The 21,916-nt window shown below is 39.1% G+C and overlaps 1 protein-coding gene across 5 annotated transcripts in view; it reads left to right on the top strand.

The window, feature by feature from the left end:
* Window positions 1–21,916, top strand: part of ctnna2 (catenin (cadherin-associated protein), alpha 2) — a 186,013-nt gene that overhangs the window by 36,445 nt on the left and 127,652 nt on the right. For all 5 annotated transcript variants that reach the window (XM_085912130.1, XM_085912129.1, XM_085912128.1 and 2 more), the window contains 5 exons: window positions 5,892–5,998; window positions 12,039–12,234; window positions 13,027–13,193; window positions 14,349–14,468; window positions 14,715–14,981. In XM_085912130.1, the coding sequence (XP_085768256.1) occupies window positions 5,897–5,998; window positions 12,039–12,234; window positions 13,027–13,193; window positions 14,349–14,468; window positions 14,715–14,981 (852 nt within the window). In that variant the 5' untranslated portion in view covers window positions 5,892–5,896. The remainder of the gene's footprint in view (window positions 1–5,891; window positions 5,999–12,038; window positions 12,235–13,026; window positions 13,194–14,348; window positions 14,469–14,714; window positions 14,982–21,916) is intronic.

The raw sequence follows: 21,916 nt of genomic DNA, 5'->3' as shown, positions 1-21,916 counted from the left end.
ACCTCTCTTTGGATTGGACACTTTTTTGTACACATACGCATAGATGCTTTATATTGTTTGCATCTGCTGCAAAGTAGAGGAATGAAACAGTGATTTTCAGTTTCTCTTCTCCCAACCTAAACCATTGCTCTTGTGACAGGTCAGATGCACAAACCTTGAAGCAAACTTCTCACACTAAGGAGAGGAAACTCCAAATACAACCCAGCTGGGTCCAACTTTTTTTTACTGAAGCTTTTGCAATACTGTTTTTGTGTTTCAGTCATTTGTTCTTCATTGCTGTCTCATTATTTTCCACATCCATGCAAAAGCAAATTTGGTATTTACAGAGTTGTTAGAAAAGGCAACAGTTGCAAATTCTGTGTGCCACATACTGCATGCCTAACCATTTTCCTGCATTTGTTGACAATTCATGAAGTATTTTTGTTGAAGCATTAAAACAATAAACTACTATAAATGTGTTTTTTGTCATTTGATTTGACAACATGGCTGTGTATTTTGTAGAATCAGTCAAACATCTGAAATCAAACAAAGGCAATACCAGGAATTTTTGTGACCTCAGATTTTAATGCATTTTAGAAACACAAAATACATTAACATTTTAGGGTTAACTTGCATTTAACCATTCCGACACACTAGTATAAAACTAAATTGTTTTTTTTTTTTTTTTTTGTTACTTTTAACTTGTCCATCATGGGTGTGACAAACAAAACTTTTTTTTTTTTTTTTAATCAAATAGTTTTTTGTTACACCCGTACTCGCTATTGTAAACTATTTTAGTTTAGTTTAGTTTGGCCAGACCAAATCAGTCGTCGACACAAACAAAGACCGAAAGGTGTAAACTGAAACGTGAGGCCAACATTGTACACCCTTTTAACACATTTCACTTGGTTTCTTTAGTAGTTTTTACGGCTCTCCATGGTTGATGTTATTGTGTGAATTATCATTTGGGATCTTTCATCGTGTATATATAGTGTTTGGGTTCAGTTTTAGTGTTTGTCATTTACAATAGAAAGGCTGTTTTTTCCCCTAGAATGAAGAAAGGCCATTATTCATGAATGTTACGATGCAATCAATGCTCACCGTGCTTCGTATCTCCTGGGACAGCAGGCAATGTTGGCTGTGTCCCACGGAACCCCGGGAGCATTACACTGGGGCAGGGATCGAAGATAGTCATGATAGCCATGCAAACTGGAAAAGGATGATGTCACTTTTTCAACCATCTCTTACTTTGGGTTAAAAATAAGTTTGAAGATAAAGAAAGATATAGAGAAACATCCACTGAGATTGCAACGATAATAATAAGCATGTTGTCATTTTGTCATGGTTCCAACTCAATTCAAAGTGTTGTATTTGTTTTTCCATGTGTATTGTGTGAGTTACTGATTGATTTAAGACTCTAAAATGCCACAATCCACATACAACCCAATGCTTTTATTTAGATTTTGGAATTTGGATCATTAGAATTGTGTGTGGTGTATTCATTTGCTATTTTTTTACTGTCCACTTTGACCCATAGAATAAAAGAAAAAAAAAAAGAAGAGCTTTGTGGTTTCAGCTGGGACAATAAAGTAGATGATCCAGCACTGGTTGAAAATTCAGAGTCAGCAGTAAATAGGTTCTGCTAGAGAGAGTGAGGTTATTGTCCTGAGTGCTTAAAACCACAACTACACCCCCACCATGATCACAAATGATCTGTTTATAACACTCCCTCATGTTATACCTCACACTGACTCACATTTTGGGGAGGGTTATAGGTACTGGTTGAGAAGATTCCCTCAACTTTAATTAGAGCTGGATGATATGTCTGAAAAATCTCTCACCATATATTTCATATTAGTTGACATTGATTATTATTGTTTGATTAGCTATTGAAGAAAAAAAAACATGGTTGTTGGCACGAGACATCATTTAATGTGTTGCTTGAATAATTGTGATGAAGATAAAGCTAACATTGGAATTAGTTTAAGCTCCTTTTCTAATCAACACAATGTATCCAAACGTGCTTGATTATGTTACTTCCTTTACAAAATAGAAAGTTATTACAAGCTCATTTATTTTAACAATATTAAGCCATAACTTTGATTAAGCAGTTCTTTGTTGGTTAGTTCAGGGTTTTCTTACTGATTTGTTTATCTCGAACACTTTTTCATATTGATATCAGTGTGATAATGTATCGTGTCAGACAGGTATGACATATTAATATTCAAATTTAGAGGTTTGCATTGTATGCAATTTTTAAGGTAAAATATGGTCTTGATCGTGTATGCATCTCATTGTATTTTTGGCTTGCAAAGTTTTAATATTCTCAACCTTTCCAGGGTAATGATTTTCAAGGATTTACAGCCCACTGCACATCATGCCAATTTACGGGAATCCTGCTGGCAGGAAATGTTTAGGCAAACGCTGCAAATGTTGTGCCTTGACAACATTGTTAATTAAAGGGAGAGACTCCTTGTGAGAGCTTTGTAGTTGCGTCAGTGGAAAATTGATGGTACAGAGGAGCCATTTTTTATATAACGTTTAAGAATTTCGAGAGAAATACCCTTAGTCGGCAGATAGCACACGTGTTTCATCAATACAATCATTCTCCTGCAGCCTCTGCACATGTCACATTCTCAAGGGAGAAAATGTATTGAATTGACAAGATGGAATGGTGATAGCATTTGTCTTAGTTGTCTCCGATCCTTGTCACTTTTGATTGTCTGAAATGAAGACAACACCAGCCGGCTCAGCTCATCCTCAGATTTTGTCAATGATTTGGCCAACTATTGCATCACTTTTATTCGGCTCACTCTCAAGTCCTGGTATTTATGTGGGCGAAGATGTCCTGATAATTTTATAATTTGATGGTGTGAAGACTTGGACATTTAAGTGGAGACATCAGGTGGTATTCAGTTAATTTTTCTCTTTTTATGTTCTTATTGGAGCCATTGGACAAAATTCTAGATAGTTTCATATTGTTGAAGAATCTTTTACACTCGAAGTTTTTGACTTCATGGCTTTATCATTATGTCTTTGTCATTGATTGAAGGGCCTACAGATTTAATACAGCACGTTCTATTTAAGGTACATTTATTTCAATACAGTGAAAAAGTGTCAATTTGGATCTGAAGTGATCTGGTGTAATGTGGATTTTGTTATGGATATATTATATCTTTCATAATCATGCAGGCAGGTGATGTGACTAGTGTCTCACCTTGGCAGTATTTTTTTTATGTATTTTCTTTTTTATTTTGTTTGTATTGAAATCTAGCAGGAGCACAGACACTTAATGAATGGCCACTAACAATGTAGTTCGGTGAACTGTGCATAATTCGTCTGCACTCATTCCAGGGTTATCTCGAACACAAGTATGATACAGCTTGTTGAAAATTCTCTTTATTTTCTCAGATTTTTCCAACCAAAACCGTGCAAAGATCTTTGCTAGATCCCATTCCAGTTGATCTTCTTTTCTGTTATTCTGTCCTTCAACCTCAATTGTTTCTAATAGTCTCTCTTCATCCCCACAATTGGGGGCCCGGCCGCACCAATGCCTGCTCCACAATCCCAGTGTTTGCGTTCTGCCTTGGTGCATTGACTTTTCTTTTGTTCAACGACTGCTTTTCTTCTCTCCTCTTGTGGAAAAATCTATACATACTTTTTATGATTTTTATATTCGGGAATATTGTGCTTTCACAACTGCATTTTGCCGTTGTATGTGTGTGTGAGTTTATATACCTATATATAAACGTTTGTGAAATGTACTCTGTTAGTTTATATGTACATTTCAAAAGGAAAAGCAAAAGATAAAACTCTCCTTTTGCATAGTTTGACCTTATTTCTTTGCCTATTTAATGCTTATCATGTATTAACCTCATTTGTTAATACGTCCACGGCAGTAAACTTAATCCATGTCCATGTGGCGTCACATCGCGTGGAGTAGGGTCTGGAGACAAATAAGCATGCGATGGGAATGAGCTTATATTGGTTCTGGTGCACTGGGTTTGGTTTATTGTGGTATGCTTGAATGGAATATCATCAAACACAGTTTTAATCAAGGCTTGTTAAGTCACAAGTGGAAAAAGAGGGTTGGCCAACAAATACGACGACTAAGGGAGAATTTAAGACGCCACACTTAGTGTTCATTGCCACTGAGTGTTTGCCTGTTACTGTGTTTTAATCTTCTTACATACTTTAATCTTGCTACAAGGCCTCAAATCCATACTCTTAATGTTTAGACCAATATGCAGCATCTGATCTATATTTCATTCATTCATTCATTCATTCATTCATTCATTCATTCATTCATTCATTCATTCATTCATTCATTCATTCAATCATTCAATGTTCTGCTGTTGCCAACTGGATAATTTACCTGGCATCAGTCTAATTGGGTGTACCCACATTTATTCTTTTCATAAACAAGCACAGACCTCTGTCAATCCCACCTCTTCATACCAGACTGTGTTTATAATAATCATAATACATTTTATTTGTAAAGCGCTTTTCATAAAAGAATCTCAAAGTGCTACAGAAATAAGACTAGTAATAAAAACACAAAAAAAAAAACTGAATAAAGGCATAAAAGCATAAAAACACAGACGATAGGAGACATCTAAGAGGAGCCTTTCTAAAGAGAAAAGTTTTAAGCCCCTTTTTAAAATTGTCCACAGACTGGGGCAGACGTAGGTGTGCAGGGAGAGAGTTCCAGATGTGGGGGGCAGCGGTCTACCATGGTGCGGAGTCGTGTACGGGGCAGATGGAGGAGGTTGGAGCTTTGTGACCGGAGATTACGGGTGGATGAGTGAGGAGTAAGGAGGTCTTTGAGGTATTGAGGGGCGTTACTGTAGATGCAGAGGTGGGTGATGAGGGCAATCTTGTAATGAATTCTTGATGTTATGGGAAGCCAGTGTAGGGACTGAAGAATAGGGGTAATATGGTCATGTTTGCGGATTGTCATCAGAGTTCGGGCGGCACAGTTCTGAATGAATTGGAGTTTCTGGAGGTGTTTGTTGGGGATATTGATGAGCAGGCTGTTACAGTAGTCCAGTAAAGAATTACTGTTAAGGAGAGATTTACATATTTCTTGCACAAAAGAACGGAGAAAGTAACAATTTGTGATTCAAGGGTTTAACAGACAAAACAGTAAGACTCACAAAAGAAAATCAATCCTTATACTAAACCCTTGAGCTGTTCCTAGAATCCTGTCTTGTCAAATTTCCAGTTGTTGCATCTTCGCTCATCTTAGAATTAGAACTTGTGGCCCAAATCTATCAATCTCACACACACTCTTGAGTCTCCCCTTACCTCATTGGCATTGGCAGCAAACTGGTGCCATACTGAAAGTGCTTCCTACATCCCCACAGCAACAATAACACGCTACCGCCATGACAGCTGTTCAGTCCTCACATTACCTGTGTAACACCGATATCCTTAGGCACTGCATGGATTTTCGCTTAGAAAAATCAATGTCTGATGAGGAAAATGCTAAACTAATGGAAGAATATTGTAGTTCTGCATTCACGAAAATATAAAATCATATTTGGCCAACGCTGAAATGTATGACTATTGGCACTGGCTCATTAAACCTTTTAGCATACTTAACACTATAAAAATCTTGAAGTCAAGCCACAACATCACATTTTTTATTTTTGCCACTGTCCTCTTTGTGAACTGCACATGCAGGCACGTGGAAAACACTTTGCAGCCCAAATACCACAAAAGACTCTCAAGAAGATGTATTTTTTTGCTTTAGCTTGATGGTTTGTTTACCACTGCAAGTTGTATACCCCTTTTTGTTTTTGTGAAAGTAAAGCACAAGATATTAATGTAAAAAAAAAGAAAAAAGAATTATTTTATGGCAGTGCAACTTGAAATTTTACATCTCTTCCATGTCTTTTTGATTCTAACAGAGACCATGACGACCGCCACCTCCCCTATCTTATTAAAATGGGACCCAAAGAGTCTGGAAATCCGCACGCTGACTGTGGAACGACTTCTGGAGCCCCTCGTGACACAGGTAAATCCTTTAAACCTCTTGATGCAAATGTAACACTTTTTAATGCAGAACGCCGTGAAGATCATCCGAATAAAATGGCTCTCAAATTAATCAACACATCATATAATGCCCAATTTCTACTTGCTTTATGTGAATTTGTTTCAAACAATAGGTGTGTTGTATAACAAAGTAAAACCTGAAAATTGATTTTTTTGCAGATACCTGAACTAAGAATGATACTTTGCTCATACTAGGATAATCAGGTTTTTCAGGAAATAGATGTGTTCAATGTTTTGAGATACAAAGGTGGCATTGTTATTGTTTTTGCATCGCGTGTTGCGGTTTGATGAAACAAACGTGGTTTCTGCACACGGGACAAGGATCCGCTTCATGACATGACACTTCCAATGTTCTCATTTGTAATGCCTAAGTTATTCATCCCGGACGATGAGGCAGGTTAATAGTTAGGCTTTCCAAAGTCATTTATTTGCTTACTAAACTGAAGTCTTATAACATATGCTGGGATATTACAAGATTTGCTTATGTCTCGAATTATTTTTTTGAGTGAATTAAGAGACACATTTCTAATGAAGGTTTTGTGGAAATAGGAAAGACTACACTGCTTGTTCAATTATTTCCTTTGGTTATATTAATATCCTACCCAAATATGATATGTAGATTGCTTTAGTTCTGTATATATTTTTTTATTTCTCACATTATTTTTTTACACGTAAACACAAGTTGTAAGCTATAATGTTGCACAATGACCACTTGACAAAACCAAATGGTTGATTAATCTCATGAGCTGTCTGCCCTAATTCCGCCACTTGGATGAAATTTCCATTATTAGGATATTTTGTGATGTCGTGCAATATCTCTGCTGTAGCATCCTGTATGAGAGATCAGAGCGAGAGAGAAGCTATCAAAGCATTTGCGGCTTTTTTTTTTTCCTGACAGAGCTACTATGTTTACACTGCTTGCTTTTACTCTCTGAAATGGATTCATTAATGGTAAGTACTCGCCTCATTATTTTCAAGGAGGACAATCAGTGCTTGATCTCACAAGTCATCTGTAAAGTGTGAGTGCTGTGTCTTATGAATCAATAGGAATCAAGAAGGTGTTCTTTGCAAATACATCTCTTTATTCACTTTCTAACACTAATTAATGAAATGGTTCAGGATTACTCACTGCCATACTCTATTAAGACAACAGAAAAGGAGTGGTTTGTTGAAGGATGCCATAATTTTACTGTTAGTTTGATTAAATACTCTCTCATAGTTGTCTTATTTTTAGCATTGTTACCGAAAAAGAACAAAGTTTGGACTGTTTTCCCGTCTATTATTTTTAAAATAATGTGAGAAAATGCAATGAGAAATAGTCAAGATCACATTCTGGATCTCACAAACCAAAAATTGTAGCAATGGACAGTGATGAGAGTTCCAAAATGTTCTGTCCTTTCTGAGTTTGCATGTTTTTTCAGTATTTGTTTTGACTGCCACAGCTACCTATTTGTTACTGTCATACTTTTGTAAAACAACATTTCATGTTGACGCTGGCTGAGCTAGACAGTATGTCTATGTTTAGGCCCCCCGGATGCCAGGCAACATAATTAACTTTTGGATATTTTCAGATTTTTCTCAATAGAAATCTTTGGGTTTGTCGTTATGGTGAATAAATAAAAAGCCAAACTGTGTCAAAATGCAGATTTGAAACAATAAACAAGATAACTCATCAAGTCATGCGGTTCAAGTCAAAGTTGAGTTTCTTCGATACCAATGACTCAAGTCACCCATCTCTGATGGATAGTTTTGGGTTCAAATATATGCAACCCTGATGTCTAGGACAGTGGCACTAGAAGGCCAAGCACTAACACTGGTATCAATTCACTCAGGCACTCTAATGGGATGACTGTGATATAATGGCACAGCCAAAGGCAAGGTGTTGCCGAACAGAGCTACAGGCAGAATACAGCTGATCCATTTAGGATCTTCAAAGCACTCTGACAGTGAGCCTGCCTCGTGGCCTCTGTTGAATGTGTGCACAAGAGAGACAGAGGATGAGGATGAAAGCGGAACAAAAGTCGATATGTCATCTGTTTTTAATATCGCAGGTGTAGCCTAATCTAAAAGACTCCAGAGAGCCCACACAAGACTTTTTTCCTCATTATTTCAGGTTATATTTGACAGCCAGGAAAGTACGCAACTGTGTGCCTATTCCCTCTCATGCACATGCACCATGTACATAGGGGCAATGTTGCTTTTCCTCATGAGCCTTTCCTTTCACCTTACCTGTCACATTTGTGTGCATCGTTTTATTGAGTAAGATTATGGATTAATATCATTTCCTTGAATGCATATATAATTTTATGTCGATAGGGCTGCTGTAACGTTAACTTGACTTCAACATTCACACACGCTCTTCCTTTGTGTTAAGTCAAAGCCCATCATTCATGTATCAAAGGCTGAAAGCGGAAAATTAAACATCTACAAAAGGGCTACAGCGATTTACAGCTGAAATGAGAATCCACTGGCCAGTGTTCTGAGAGAAAAGGCCACATGGCAATTAATGCGATTGATGAGCGATAAAATGGGAGCACAAAGCACAGCAAGACCTCGTGTTCCACGCAGGGAAAGGTTAGGCTTACCACTGCGCCAGCTTGATCACCGATGTACGACCTTTTGGATGCTTTAGTGCTCCCTTGTTAATAAAATAACTTAGTGTGGTCTCTGAAAAAAATCCAAGTAGAGCTGCTAATTCATACAATGAAAATGGGCACGTTAAGACACTGTCAAACAGACCAGCTTGTTGAAAAGTGGCAAGGCAGTCATTTGAATTCACTGGGCAAACATTACATTTCAAAGAAGAGTTTGACAAATTACATTAATACTCAAAGTGGTTGGCTGTATTCTATAAGTGTTCCTACTATGCTTTTGCAAGGATTCATAAACTATTTGTTTACTGTTATGCACATCCTAATTGTCACTGTCATTTTATCTTATCTTCTATAAGCATTTTTTTTGCTGGCGTATATAATATTCCAACAAAGTATTCTTTTCTTCCATCAAGATAAAAAAAAAAATGTCAGACACATTTTGTTTACGTCTGGATTTTTCCTCAGTTTCATTTTATTTGTAGATTTCCACATCTTCGACATCAACTAAGAGCTATTGTTCCTTGCAGTCTGTTGTAGTCCTATTTGCGTCACTGCTGCAGCAAGCTGAGTATGAATTTGATGGCTGTCAGAGCTGATCATGCTCCAAAAGTTAGCCAGCCAGGCAATCTGTCTTGTGCTTGTGTTGCTGCGAAAGTGACAGTGAACTTGGATGCCTTGGCAATGTTAATAAAAGCTGTAGTGTTGGAGCACCATGATGTTATCACTGAGCCTGAAAACAGTGTTATTTTTCCCGCTGTGTTCATCACTCACAAGGACATTTGGCCACACCATTTCGGTGCTTTTTGGTTGCTGGGAGTTCATCATACAAAACAGTAAAACTTAGGTAACTTTTAAGTTGTTGTCATCCAGCAAAAATATAAAAGTCAGGATCGATATCAATGTCCGTATTGCATGACATTGATTGGTATGACTTAAAGCAGAAAAATGGCAGTCGGTCTGAGATATTTTGAAAAGAATAACAGCAGCTGTGAGGTTTACCAAAGGTAGTGCTAACTGCACCCACAGGTAATATAAGGATGAATCTGATGCCAACCTAAAAACTTCAACACCCACCTAGATGCAACGTTAATCTCATAAAGTCTTTGTTTTGTTTTTCCCACAAGCTTGTTCTTGGGATATTCCGGCACCTGCGTGCAGAGACAGCATTTCATATCCATAAAAATAACACTGTTAAATCTGTATGAAGGTAGATAAGTTCCCCGAGCCAAAGTGCCTGCCGTGAGGTTATTCAGGGCATAATTAAATATACATCAAGCTTTTTCCAGCCACTGTTGAAGAACAAAACATCAAGTGGCTGTGACTTGAATGAGACATTCCCGGTGGAAAGCAACATGACATGTGCTGGAGCTTTCTCTGTGCTTGAAGTGTGTATTCCAACATCTGTGTTAATGAATATGGTATTCTATCTTCTATGTTATTCTATCTAGCTATGTAGTATATGTATTTCTCTATCTCTCTCGCTGTCTCTCTCTCTCCCGCTGTCTCTCTCGCTCTCTCTCTCTCTCTCGCTTTCTCTCTCTCTCTCTCTCTCTCTCTCTCTCTCTCTCTCTCTCTCTCTCTCTCTCTCTCGCTTTCTCTCGCTTTCTCTCTCTCTCTCTCGCTTTCTCTCGCTTTCTCTCTCTCTCTCTCGCTTTCTCTCTCTCTCTCTCGCTTTCTCTCGCTTTCTCTCTCTCTCTCGCTTTCTCTCGCTTTCTCTCTCTCTCTCTCTCTCTCTCTCTCTCTCTCTCTCTCTCTCTCTCTCTCTCGCTTTCTCTCTCTCTCTCTCGCTTTCTCTCGCTTTCTCTCTCTCTCTCGCTTTCTCTCGCTTTCTCTCTCTCTCTCTCTCTCTCTCTCTCTCTCTCTCTCTCTCTCTCTCTCTCTCTCTCTCTCGCTTTCTCTCTCTCTCTCTCTCTCTCTCTCTCTCTCTCTCTCTCTCTCTCTCTCTCTCTCTCTCTCTCTCTCTCTCTCTCGCTCTCTCTCCACACACATACGCATATACGTACATATATACACATGTACAAATAGTACATACATATGACAAACAGTCCCAAAACTGAAGGAGAATAACGAAAAATGCTTAAATCATCTGTGATGTACTGTTCCTGGTGTTAATTTACAGAGTAATTTCCTACTGTTGGCAGTACTTCTACTGTTTAATGTTATGAGCAGCCAATATATTGCTTATCGCTCTACTGCTTTGTAGGATAGTTCAAAAATGAATTGCTCTCTGAAAGGACCAGGTGCACGACAAGCACTTTGTGGTGTTGCTGCTCCAAGGCATAGTGCTAAAGCAATTAAATTTGATTTCATTAACGCAGTGATTGGATGCCTTCCCTGACTATATTTACTATTTGTTTCTGCAATGTCCTCTTTGGTCATGATTAGGTGGTATCATAATGCCATGGATCGTTAACTAAATGCACCAGCGATGGTATTTTCCACCCTTAGTTTTTTATACTCTGATGCATAACTTTTAAAATGAAATGACTCAGACTGAAATGAAAAAGTCTCCTTTTGCTCCATCCATGCAGACGTCCCCTCTCATAGTATCTGGTCAACATAATAGGAACAGGAGCTCATAACAGGAAACTTTCCTATGATTTGGAATATAGCAATGAATCAATTAATTGATTTAATTTGCCACATAAAGTGAACTTTATCGAGCACTCATCACCAACACGGGGAAAAGTGTGTGTTGTGCAGAGGTTTGTTTTGTCTCAATAATAATGGGGTATTGATTCCAAACACGGATGGAAATAACCACACCATTGCACTTTAATGAGCTCTCTCTTGGAGCTTGTGTGTGTGTGTGTGTGTGTGTGTGTGTGTGTGTGTGTGTGTGTGTGTGTGTGTGTGTGTGTGTGTGTGTGTGTGTGTGTGTGTAGAGATTCTAAAAGAAATACATCATGAATTCCATTTGCTGACAAGATGAGAATGTGGTGCTAAAGCTTGTTAAAACCAACCAAGATGGAATATAACTTTATTCTTGGCCCATTTTTAGACTGAAGTCCTCAAAGAATTCAGATCATGTCTGCATGAATACAGCAGATTGTGTGCAGTGTGTTTTCGCTCTCAGCTAAATACAGACTGCAAAAAGGCTTTAACAAACCTTGTCGAGTTTTTTTGTCATGAACTTAGCTCACAGCAAATCAGTTTGATGATGCTGTTTGTCTTTTTCTGAATATGAACTGATACTGTATGTTTTACTGTGTGGTATAAAGATCCCTATGATTTTTCTGTCTTCGTGGAATCGTATCCCTGCATAAAGTGACACAAGTTCAACGACACACAAATTCCTGAGTGGATCTTTGGAATGGACAATTGCGACCTGAATACTCTTAGAGTACTGCAAACCCTCCGGTATTGTGTCTGACTTTTCTCTCCCCCCCCCTCCTCTACGCTTCCTAGGTGACCACTTTGGTAAACACAAGCAACAAAGGACCGTCCAGTAAGAAAAAAGGCCGCTCCAAGAAGGCTCATGTCCTGGCAGTCTCAGTTGAGCAGGCCACTCAGAATTTCTTGGAGAAGGGAGAGCAGATTGCTAAAGACAGCCAGGATCTCAAAGAGGAGCTCATTGCTGCTGTCGATGATGTCCGGAAGCAAGGTGGGCATGTTGAAGCATTGTCATTTCATAAAGAAGTCCATGAAGTCACCTACTCTTATTTTTATACCTAAAGAATTTGATGGACGACCTCCCCCAACATTGTGTATATTTTATTTTGATTAATTGGATACTCATCTCATTAACTCTGTCAGCTCATAGAGCAAATGGCCCACAGCACAGATTTTGCCCTCATTTTCTTTCTGCTTGGTCAGCTCAGATTTTCTGTTGCTGCTTTCTAACCCGATGAATGCGCTGGCCGTCTACTTCTTTGCCATGCGTGACTAAGCTGTCACGCCAGACCAATAAGATGAAAACGTTTATGTAACAGATTAGCAAAGCGGTTTATGTGACTTTTCAGTCAAACATATGAACGTGTGGGTGACCAATGTGCGAATCGTATTCTCCTGATTCAGCTGGCATTTATCTCAAGCAACATCGATTTTATAGGATGAGATGTTCCCTGTAAAATCACACCGTTCACCTTGCAAAGGTCATTTTGAAATGAGCACATTTAAATCTACGGTCATGGCATCAACCCATGTCACTGTCAAATTTCTGCTCAGTTCTTGATTACTCTTAAATCATGCACATGCATCTTTTTCTTTCTTTTTTTTTTTTGCTTATCACAAAGCCCTGCCAAACAGACGTGTTTCTTTTTTTTTTTTTTTTTTTTTTTTTTAAACAGTAATCCAGTCAGAAACCCCTGGTAGTCCTAATCTGGTTAAAATTTTTAATGGTCTAGATTTAGTTTTGGTAAGATATCCATCTGTATTTTGTCAATTATTTTTCCAGGAGAGACCATGCGTATTGCCTCCTCAGAGTTTGCCGATGACCCCTGCTCTTCTGTGAAACGTGGCACCATGGTGAGGGCTGCCCGGGCCCTGCTGTCCGCTGTCACACGCCTGCTCATCCTCGCTGACATGGCTGACGTTATGAGGCTCCTGGCCCACCTTAAAATTGTAAGATACATCGAAAAATACATGTTGTTGGGCAGATGTTTATTTTAGGGGTGGCGTTACATGCCTTTAGCATGCTCTAGGTGATTTATGTCTGGATGTTCTAAAATCTTCCACTCTTTGGCATTTGATGATCTTGTTTGTTGTTCTGTCAGAGTGTTTTATGTCATTGTTTTGCTGCAGAATGAAGAGCTCTGAATACATTTGACTGTTTTCCTTCTCAATTGGCAGACACATTGTTTTTTACGAACTTCTGAGTTCATTTTGCGGCTGCCGTTATGTGTGACATCATCAAGGAAGTTAGTAGCTCATTCCAGAAGAAATTGTGCAGCAAGTCATTATCACATTCACAGATCTATTTATGAATCATGAGCAGATCTTTTTTTTAATTCCATCCTAGCCTTCCTGTTCTTCTGTATTTTGGTTTCTAATTTGATCAAACATCAAACCACAGGACAATACAACATTGATTCCGTTTTGCATTGCCACGTTGTATTTCATTATAATTAAATTATATAATGAATATAATTAAAAGAAAACATCCCCTCAAAAAGCAACTACTGTGAAATAAATTGTAATTAAAGAAAACATTTTAAAACTTGAGATTACAAAAATATCTTTAGGGTGTAGGGATATAAAAACACATTTTATTAGTTTAATTAAAACAAACATTGGGCTTCTTTGCTTTCCTCTTAATCCCTTTTTCCAGATCCATTCTTGAGAGCCACAGAGGATCTTAGCTGAAGCCACCATAAGCCTTGTCATCAAAGCCCTCTTCAAAGTTATCTCTCACTTCTTTCCTTTCCATTACATTTTGTAAAGCACTTTCATTAGGGATGGAAAGGAGTCCAGAATCACAATGCGCCCGCATAATGGATGGTGATTGCTGAATTGAGCCCGTTTTAAATTGCACATCTTAATAGTTATTGTCTTTTTTCCCCTAAATCCGCTTGCAATTTCATGCTGGCGGAAAATCATTTTTGTTCATTCAGCCAAATAAATGCTATAGCGTTTTTGGATGATTATGTCATTAAAATATACTGCTTAAAGCCTTGTCGAAAATGTTCTGTGAACATCAATTTATTTTGTGGGATCTATTGTGTGCCTGTGTGTGTGTGTGTGTGTGTGTGTGTGTGTGCGTGTGTTTGTGTGAGACAGGTAGAGGAGGCCCTTGAGGGAGTTAAGAATGCAACCAATGAACAGGACCTGGCAAACCGCTTCAAAGAATTTGGCAAAGAGATGGTGAAGCTCAATTATGTAGCAGCCCGGAGACAGCAGGTAACTGTGCACAAAATTTTACTTCTTCTAAAAACACAAACATCTTTTGACTTTTGAGTAGGATTCATACATTCATTCATGAGTGTGGGGCAGGGTAGTTCCCAGTCAACTGGAAGTATTGACAAAAAAAACCCCCACTCATTCTGAGGAACAATTCATAAATGAATTTATGTTCATCTTACATGCATGTTTTGATTTTGTCTTCACTATTGCGATATGAAGTGCTAACTAAAACACATTCCTCAGGAACTGAAAGACCCACAGTGTCGAGATGAAATGGCCGCCGCTCGCGGGGCTCTGAAGAAGAACGCCACCATGCTGTACACCGCTTCACAGGCCTTCCTGCGCCACCCAGACGTGGCGGCTACACGTGCCAACCGGGACTACGTGTTTAAGCAAGTGCAGGAGGCCATCGGAGGCATCTCCAGCGCCGCTCAGGCCACCTCGCCTACTGACGAGAAGCACACCCATGCTTGCATCGGGGAACTGGCCGCTGCCCTCAATGAGTTTGATGTGAGTCCACTGCTTCTCTTTATGCAATGCATTACATTCAAACATACTATGAACATGTATAGCATGCACGCATACAAAAGCAGCGTTATATCATTGATCTAAAAATGGGTTGAGTTTGGCTCATTAAACTTTCTGATCTTTTATCAAGACAACTAATCTCAGTACTGCACATTTTAGTGCATGACCTCACAGCTGGTAAAGGGAGTAGGATGTATCAGTAAATGTTTTTTGTTTTTAATGAGGCTGTTATAAGGCTTTTTTTAACACTCAACCAGATTTAAATTGACAGCTTTCTGAGTAAGGTCCAACCAAAAGTACTGAAATTTTACCTCATATTTTTTTCTAAATATAGTGCATTATAATTGAATTCTCAGTGTTAAAATGGTAAACAGTAGTCGATGAAGCTCACAGATATGCTGAGGTGAGCTGTGGATGCAGGAACTGATGCTCACAAATCAATTCTTATGCTGGGAAAATTTGCAATTAATGTTCTCCAAACAGTAAGTGCAGTAAATGCTTTTTTTGCAAGGACACCGCTGGAATAGTCACAAACCAGTCATTTAATTTTGACATTTTTCAAAATTATTATTTTAATCTCAGTTTCTACTTTTTAAAATGACCCCAAAACTAGTTTGTCCTGTAGAAGCAGAGCACAAAGTGCATCAAAGCATGATACATCGCTGCCATCTAGTGTCTCAACATTGTTGGTGAGCCACTTGCAAGGACACAGCAATTTTGTATGCAGTGCGAGTGGTAGAGTGTCTGCCGAATTGATTGAGATGTCGCTGGTTCTCTTGCGTTAATTATCTCCCATCCTTTTTCAAACATTTTCTGAAGGTTAGGTAAGGTAGAAACTCTGTTGCTGTGTTTTTGTCAAAGCAAAATCATCTGGAGTTCTTTTAAATGCATATTTAGTTTGATTTCTATGCACTATATACAAATGAATATTTTAGCAATAGATGACTTAGTTCCCTTCAGATGTTCGTGAACTGCCTTTGTATTGGTGTTTAGCTGTGCTTAATTACATGCGTTCAAAAGTAGATTCATTCAATTCAACACATTTTTCTTTTCGTTGCTATGATATGAATACACAAAAATAAGAAATAAAAAAATGGAGGCTTACTATTTAGCAAATTTGCTCACATTTCTGTGGTTCACAGTTTACATTTGATCTCAGTGTGTATGTCTGTATTCCAGCCTTCTCACTCATTCAAAAAAAAAAAAACATTAATTGAAGACTTTAAATCAGCCATAGTTGTGAATGTGTGTGTGGCTGTGAGTCTAAATTAGTGTTACCCCCACTAAATTCTACCATTCTCTCTCATTATTTCTTAAACTGAAATTCTGACACTTTGTATTCATTGTTTTGAAAGCTCAAGTATACATTGTGTTTTATTTCTCCAGCTGTCAAGATACAAAAGCAGTTGGATTTATTTCTAAACTGTTACATATGAACTTTTAAGAAAAACGAGTTTTTGCTCAACCAGCTATTTTTCCCCATGGCCTGTAATACTGACATCAGATCACTTATATGTTAAAATGAAACAAAACTGCGACTTTTACTAATACAAAAGACCTGCATAATTTGATTCAGTTGACAGGCAGACGGGGAGCAATTAAAATAAAACAAATTGCCCTTTACTTAGCCCTCTGTGCCAGCCTGTAGCTGGTGCATGTTTAATTCCTAACTTACCACAGAGACATGACACAGACTGTGGTCAGATGCTCTTAGAATAGTAATGACCTGATACAGGAAGCTGTGACTCAAAGCTCTTGCAATTTGTCCTTTATGCTCATGCACACCAGGTAGCTGGATATGTAAAGAAAGATTGGACACGCTATTGCAAAAAGAGACTCAGTTGATCCTACAGCACAGCTTTCAATATTCGTGGTCAGTTTGTACAGCATCAATGAAAGAAGCACCTTTTTGCCGATGTTCAATTTGTAGGTCATGCGCACATGGGAACAATTACGGCAAAAATAACCACAGTAAACCACAATTTCCTCTTTTCATAGTCCTAAGGAAAGAACATTACCGTAGTACCGCTGATCCCCTCCATTGTCTGGACTATTTTTAATTTTTTTTTAAAGGCTGCAAGCTACCCAACAATCACAGGCAAGTCAGCGGGATTATAAATGGCTTCTCTCTGCTCTTTAATTAGGGGTAGAAAACATCCCGAGGAGTCTCTTGACCCCGTTTTTCCACCAAGGCACCAATCTGTTTTGTGTTTTTTTTTGTTTTTTTTGTATTAATCCCTGGCGGCATACAAATGTGTTTGCGGCGAGGTGCAGTGCGTCATATAGGCCTGTAATAGATGGCAGCACTGTGGGATAGTCATAGTTCCTTTGGGGGGTTTGGAGTTCGAATCTCGGCCATGTGTAAAGGTTCTCCCTGGATCTACTTAGCATCTCTCCAGCTTCCTCCCACATTCTAAAAACATGCAGTTAGATTTATATAAAATGCAAACTCAGAGGTGTCCAAATTATGGCTCGTGGGCCATTTGCATTCCCTGCTGTTCGGTTTTTAAGCAGCCGGCGGCATGTTTATAAAATACAGGCAGCCTGCAATGCGATTCGGTATGGATGTTAAAATAGTGGCCGGGTTTTGGCACCCATATATGGGTGTGACGTACCCGATGCATTCCAATGAGTTTCAATGGACATCAATTATTCACAAATGTTTGTTGTTTACGGGCTGACATGGGTTAGGCTAGGTCAATGGGGGTCAACTGTAAATATATGGTTTAATAAATCTGCTGATTAGTATCTGAGAACTGTTGAAGGTAAGATGCCTCTAAAATTGCTTCCAAACATTAGAGACACACCCTTGAGCAAGGCACCAAAACACCATGTACATGTACAACACTTAAATCGCTTGTTCCGCTGTTCGTCATTCTGGTGCTACAGTAGCTTGTTTATCTGAAATATCAAGCACCGATAGGTAACAGCTCTCTCTGGGATGTGTCGCAAGCACTGTTATATCCAAAACATCCTCCAGCAAAGATTGCCATTGGGATTTGTATAACCCCCAAGTTGATTATTATTTACATATTCAGATGTTTCTAATAGGCCCCGATTGGAACGCTTATGACTCAGCTGCCAAGAATGATGCGTGACACAAAGGTTACATTTTCTTTGTTTCTGTAATGTAATGTTCAGATTCTGATTCATGAAGTGAAAGGGCACCATATGAATAAAACAAGGAGGTGAAAATAACCACATTTTACTTTTTTTCCCTCCCCCTTTACTGACATCTCGAATTGTGTAACAGTACAGGCTTTGCGGACGTGTCTTAAAAATCACACGATACAAGGAAAAGCCCTATCATGTTGGAATAAAGTCTTTATTTGGGAATTTGTGGGTGGACAGATGGAGTCGAAGCCCTGGGGGTGTGTTGGGGAAAGAGAGTGTAGCATAGATTTCTTTCTAGGTTACTAAGTACTATTTAGCAATCTACTTTTGACATGAGTTGAGGGTACATTGTATCACAGTACTTCCAAAATATCTCCTTGCATACTGTTACGATAGCCTTTTAATCTACTACTTTTTGTCTCCTTTAAGGAATGATCAGTATCTTGCAGATGGGAATAGATTAGAATTTGCTCGTATTTACCTAGCAACTGCCTTGTTCGTATCTAGTATCTACCATAATAAAAATCAGCATGATAGATTTTAGTTCAGCCGTGAGAAGTAAACTGATACATATCCAATAATTCGACTCTGTGAGTCTCCCCTTGTGTATAGCGTTGCTGAGTGAAAACCAAATTCACAGCCCTTTTTGAGCATCATGAAACAAGAGAAAGGCTCAAGTACGAGTTATAAAAAGCATGCTTCTTCTCCCTCTGCAGCTGCTGTCTTTTACCAGATGAACAAAGATAGGGAAAGTGTTAAATCTAACTGTGATTTCATAAAAATTGATTACCCAACACCAAATCCGCTCAGTCGGTCATTACGTTTTCTCCACCCCAAGCTATCATTCAATAATATAATCTATTCAATATAAGACAGTCACTATCGACATATTTGAATGATTCTCCTTGCTTGTACATCATGACCGAGGCCATCGTTATGCACCTTTTCAGGTCACATTTGCTTTTGATGGATCGTGGCAAATCAATGCGGCTGTTTGAAGCTGTGATCCACCAGTTCACAGAAGGGCCAGGAGATGGCAGTCTGGGCTTATCTTTGTCAACTCTCCATTCTCAAGTTCACCTCCCTCCTCCTGTCTTTTCCATTTTTATCCCCTTTTCCCTTAAGTCCTTAGAAACAGAGATTTAGCGCTCGCTCATTCTCAGCTGAGCCAAAGTGCCTGCATCATCTTGCAGTGTTTTGCAGTATGTGTGACGGAGGCTATCTTCTGACTCTGAGATGTATGAGAGAGCCTTGAGATGTGATGACTTGTTTTCAGAGTTGTTGCCTGAAATGAGATTGACCCCTAGAGAGATGCCATCACCCCCTTGAGGAAGATCCAGTGGAATTAGCAAACCTGTATGATAACCTTGTCAGTTACTATATGTGTGTGCCGAACACAGTGCAGCATGCATGCGATGGTAGATACGTAGTTGCTCTGAGCCTGCGGCAGAAATGAAAGATGAGCTGGATGGTTTTACAGTGCCTTTTATTTCCATCTGCTTGTCCTCTAGCTTTCTTGCTGTTGTCATTTCCGTATGCGTCTGTAACTGAAAGGTGTTTAAAAGGCTGGTGTGCTTTCATGCATTTTCCTGAGCCGTTTGGTTGTATTGTTGCATTCTCATGCAAAACTCTCCAGTATCCTCGAGCCGTTAGGCACAATGTACAAGTATGTGCTCATCCTCGGTCGGCATCGGCTAACTGGATTTATATGCTCACACAATGCAACATGTACATGACGGCCAACAAACAGTGGCTCTGCATGTAAATGACTTTCTGGATGCAAGATGTATCCGTCTGTGCAGTGACAAGTAATTGATTCTATTATTTTGAACTAAATGACATACTGAGATGTTCCTTTTGGCTGCTTGCTCTTATTTTACTTTTTAAACATCAGACGAGATAGGGAAGACTTATCAGTTTCTTCCTATCTGTCAGCGCTTCTATTGTTTTTCTTTTGCTGTTGTTTTGCCAGCTCCGAAAATAAAAATAGAGCAACAAAATAAGACAAAACGAATATGGTAAAAAGGCTTCTTGACAGTTTGAATGTTTGCAAAGATGCAAATGCAACAAGGTGCGGGTGCATTGGAAATAAAATAAATGTACGAGGCTTGAATTCCACATCATATTTACAGGGCGTTAATGTTCAACGTGCTGGGATGAATAGGTAAACATTACTTCAGTCCACTGGCTGTGCTCTGGATGCTCCATAGCCTCCTGCCTGGGGGGGAGGATGGAAGAGGGTGTGTGTGTGCGTCTGGGGCGGGTTGGGACCTCGGTCATGCAGAGAGCCCTTTGTCTGCATCTTCTGGGAAAAAAAAGGTGTGTGGTTGTGGCAGTTGCCCCCACAATCTTCACCACCCGGAAGGCTCTTGAGCAGCTGCTGTGCCGTACCTACCATGATGTTGGTGTGGAGGACGCTCTCCTCCACACATCTGTAGACGCGCCCCAAGACACCGCTCCCCAGAAAAACAGACCTATTTCTAACAGTACTACTCTAACACTAAACGTTTGTAATGTAGATTTTATTTTTTGGGGAGAGGCCCTGATGTCTTTTGACATAACATATGTGCAGCTGAAACATTTTGAATCACAGCCAAACTAGTTGTAGGTGACAGCTCATTAAAACTTGTTGCACACTGCAAGTGCCTTGATGTGTTAACCAGCATTATGATTGTCTCATTTTCCTTGCTTTCAGCATTCACATCAATTTATTGTGGAATTGCAATTTCTGTTGTTAATGCATATCGAGATGAATTTATTCATCTGGTTATAACAGGGGCACACATATTGCTTGGGGTTTTCATGGTTAGTGTATGCATTGTAAATGAAGAGCGGTGACTGAGTCACATTTCTTTTTTTTATAGCAATCTCACAGAGGCAATGAAAATTAATCAAACAGCAGTCACACTCACTCACTCACTCACTCACTCACTCACTCACTCACTCACTCACTCACTCACTCACTCACTCACTCACTCACTCACTCACTCACTCACTCACTCACTCACTCACTCACTCACTCACTCACTCACTCACTCACTCACTCACTCAGAGTCATTAATATTAGGCACATCGAGACAATTCTTGTTTGCAGAGCTTGCAAATCATCTGCAGTCAATTAAAGTCTGAATTCTGAAATGGACAGATGCTGGATTTCATCCCCGGTGATGCTCTGCTATCACTCTACTGCACCTATTTTCATTTGTTGCTTTTTCTTAAGGCATTTTCACTTTGGTCTTGTCTTCATCAAGTGAAATGCATGCTCAGGTCAAGTGATTGACTTGGGCATTGCATAACATTCCACTTCTTTGCCTTCAAGTTGCTTCAAGTCATTGTCCATCTGCACTGTGAAGCACCATCCAATGAGTTCTGTAATATTTGGCCGGTCTGAGCAGCTAATATTGCCCAAAACACTTCAGAATTCATCATACTCCTTTTGTAGCATTCACATCATCATTAACTGCAAGGGAACCAATTCCATTGGCAGTGACGCATGCCCATCTGGCCATGGAACAGCTGAGCAGCCAATTGTCCGTGACTTTTGGCTCCTTTAGAAATTGGGAATCACATTTATAAACTTTTATAATTCTTACACTGTTTGCCTGATTTGAATGTAAAAACCCTCAAATTCAGATGAAAGTCTGCAATTAAAGCACATCTCATTTTGAATCTATTGTTTTAGTTTTGAAAGCCAAAAAGACACAATTACCGTATTTTTCTAACCATAAGGTGTACGTACTGGTTTATCAGAATCAGAATCAGCTTTATTGGCCAAGTTTGTGCATGCCAAACAAGGAATTTGA

Source organism: Syngnathus leptorhynchus, chromosome 5, assembly GCF_054491065.1.
Source record: "Syngnathus leptorhynchus isolate UIUO chromosome 5, UIUO_Slep, whole genome shotgun sequence".
NCBI lineage: Eukaryota > Metazoa > Chordata > Actinopteri > Syngnathiformes > Syngnathidae > Syngnathus > Syngnathus leptorhynchus.
This window is presented reverse-complemented; position numbering and strand designations above follow the sequence as displayed.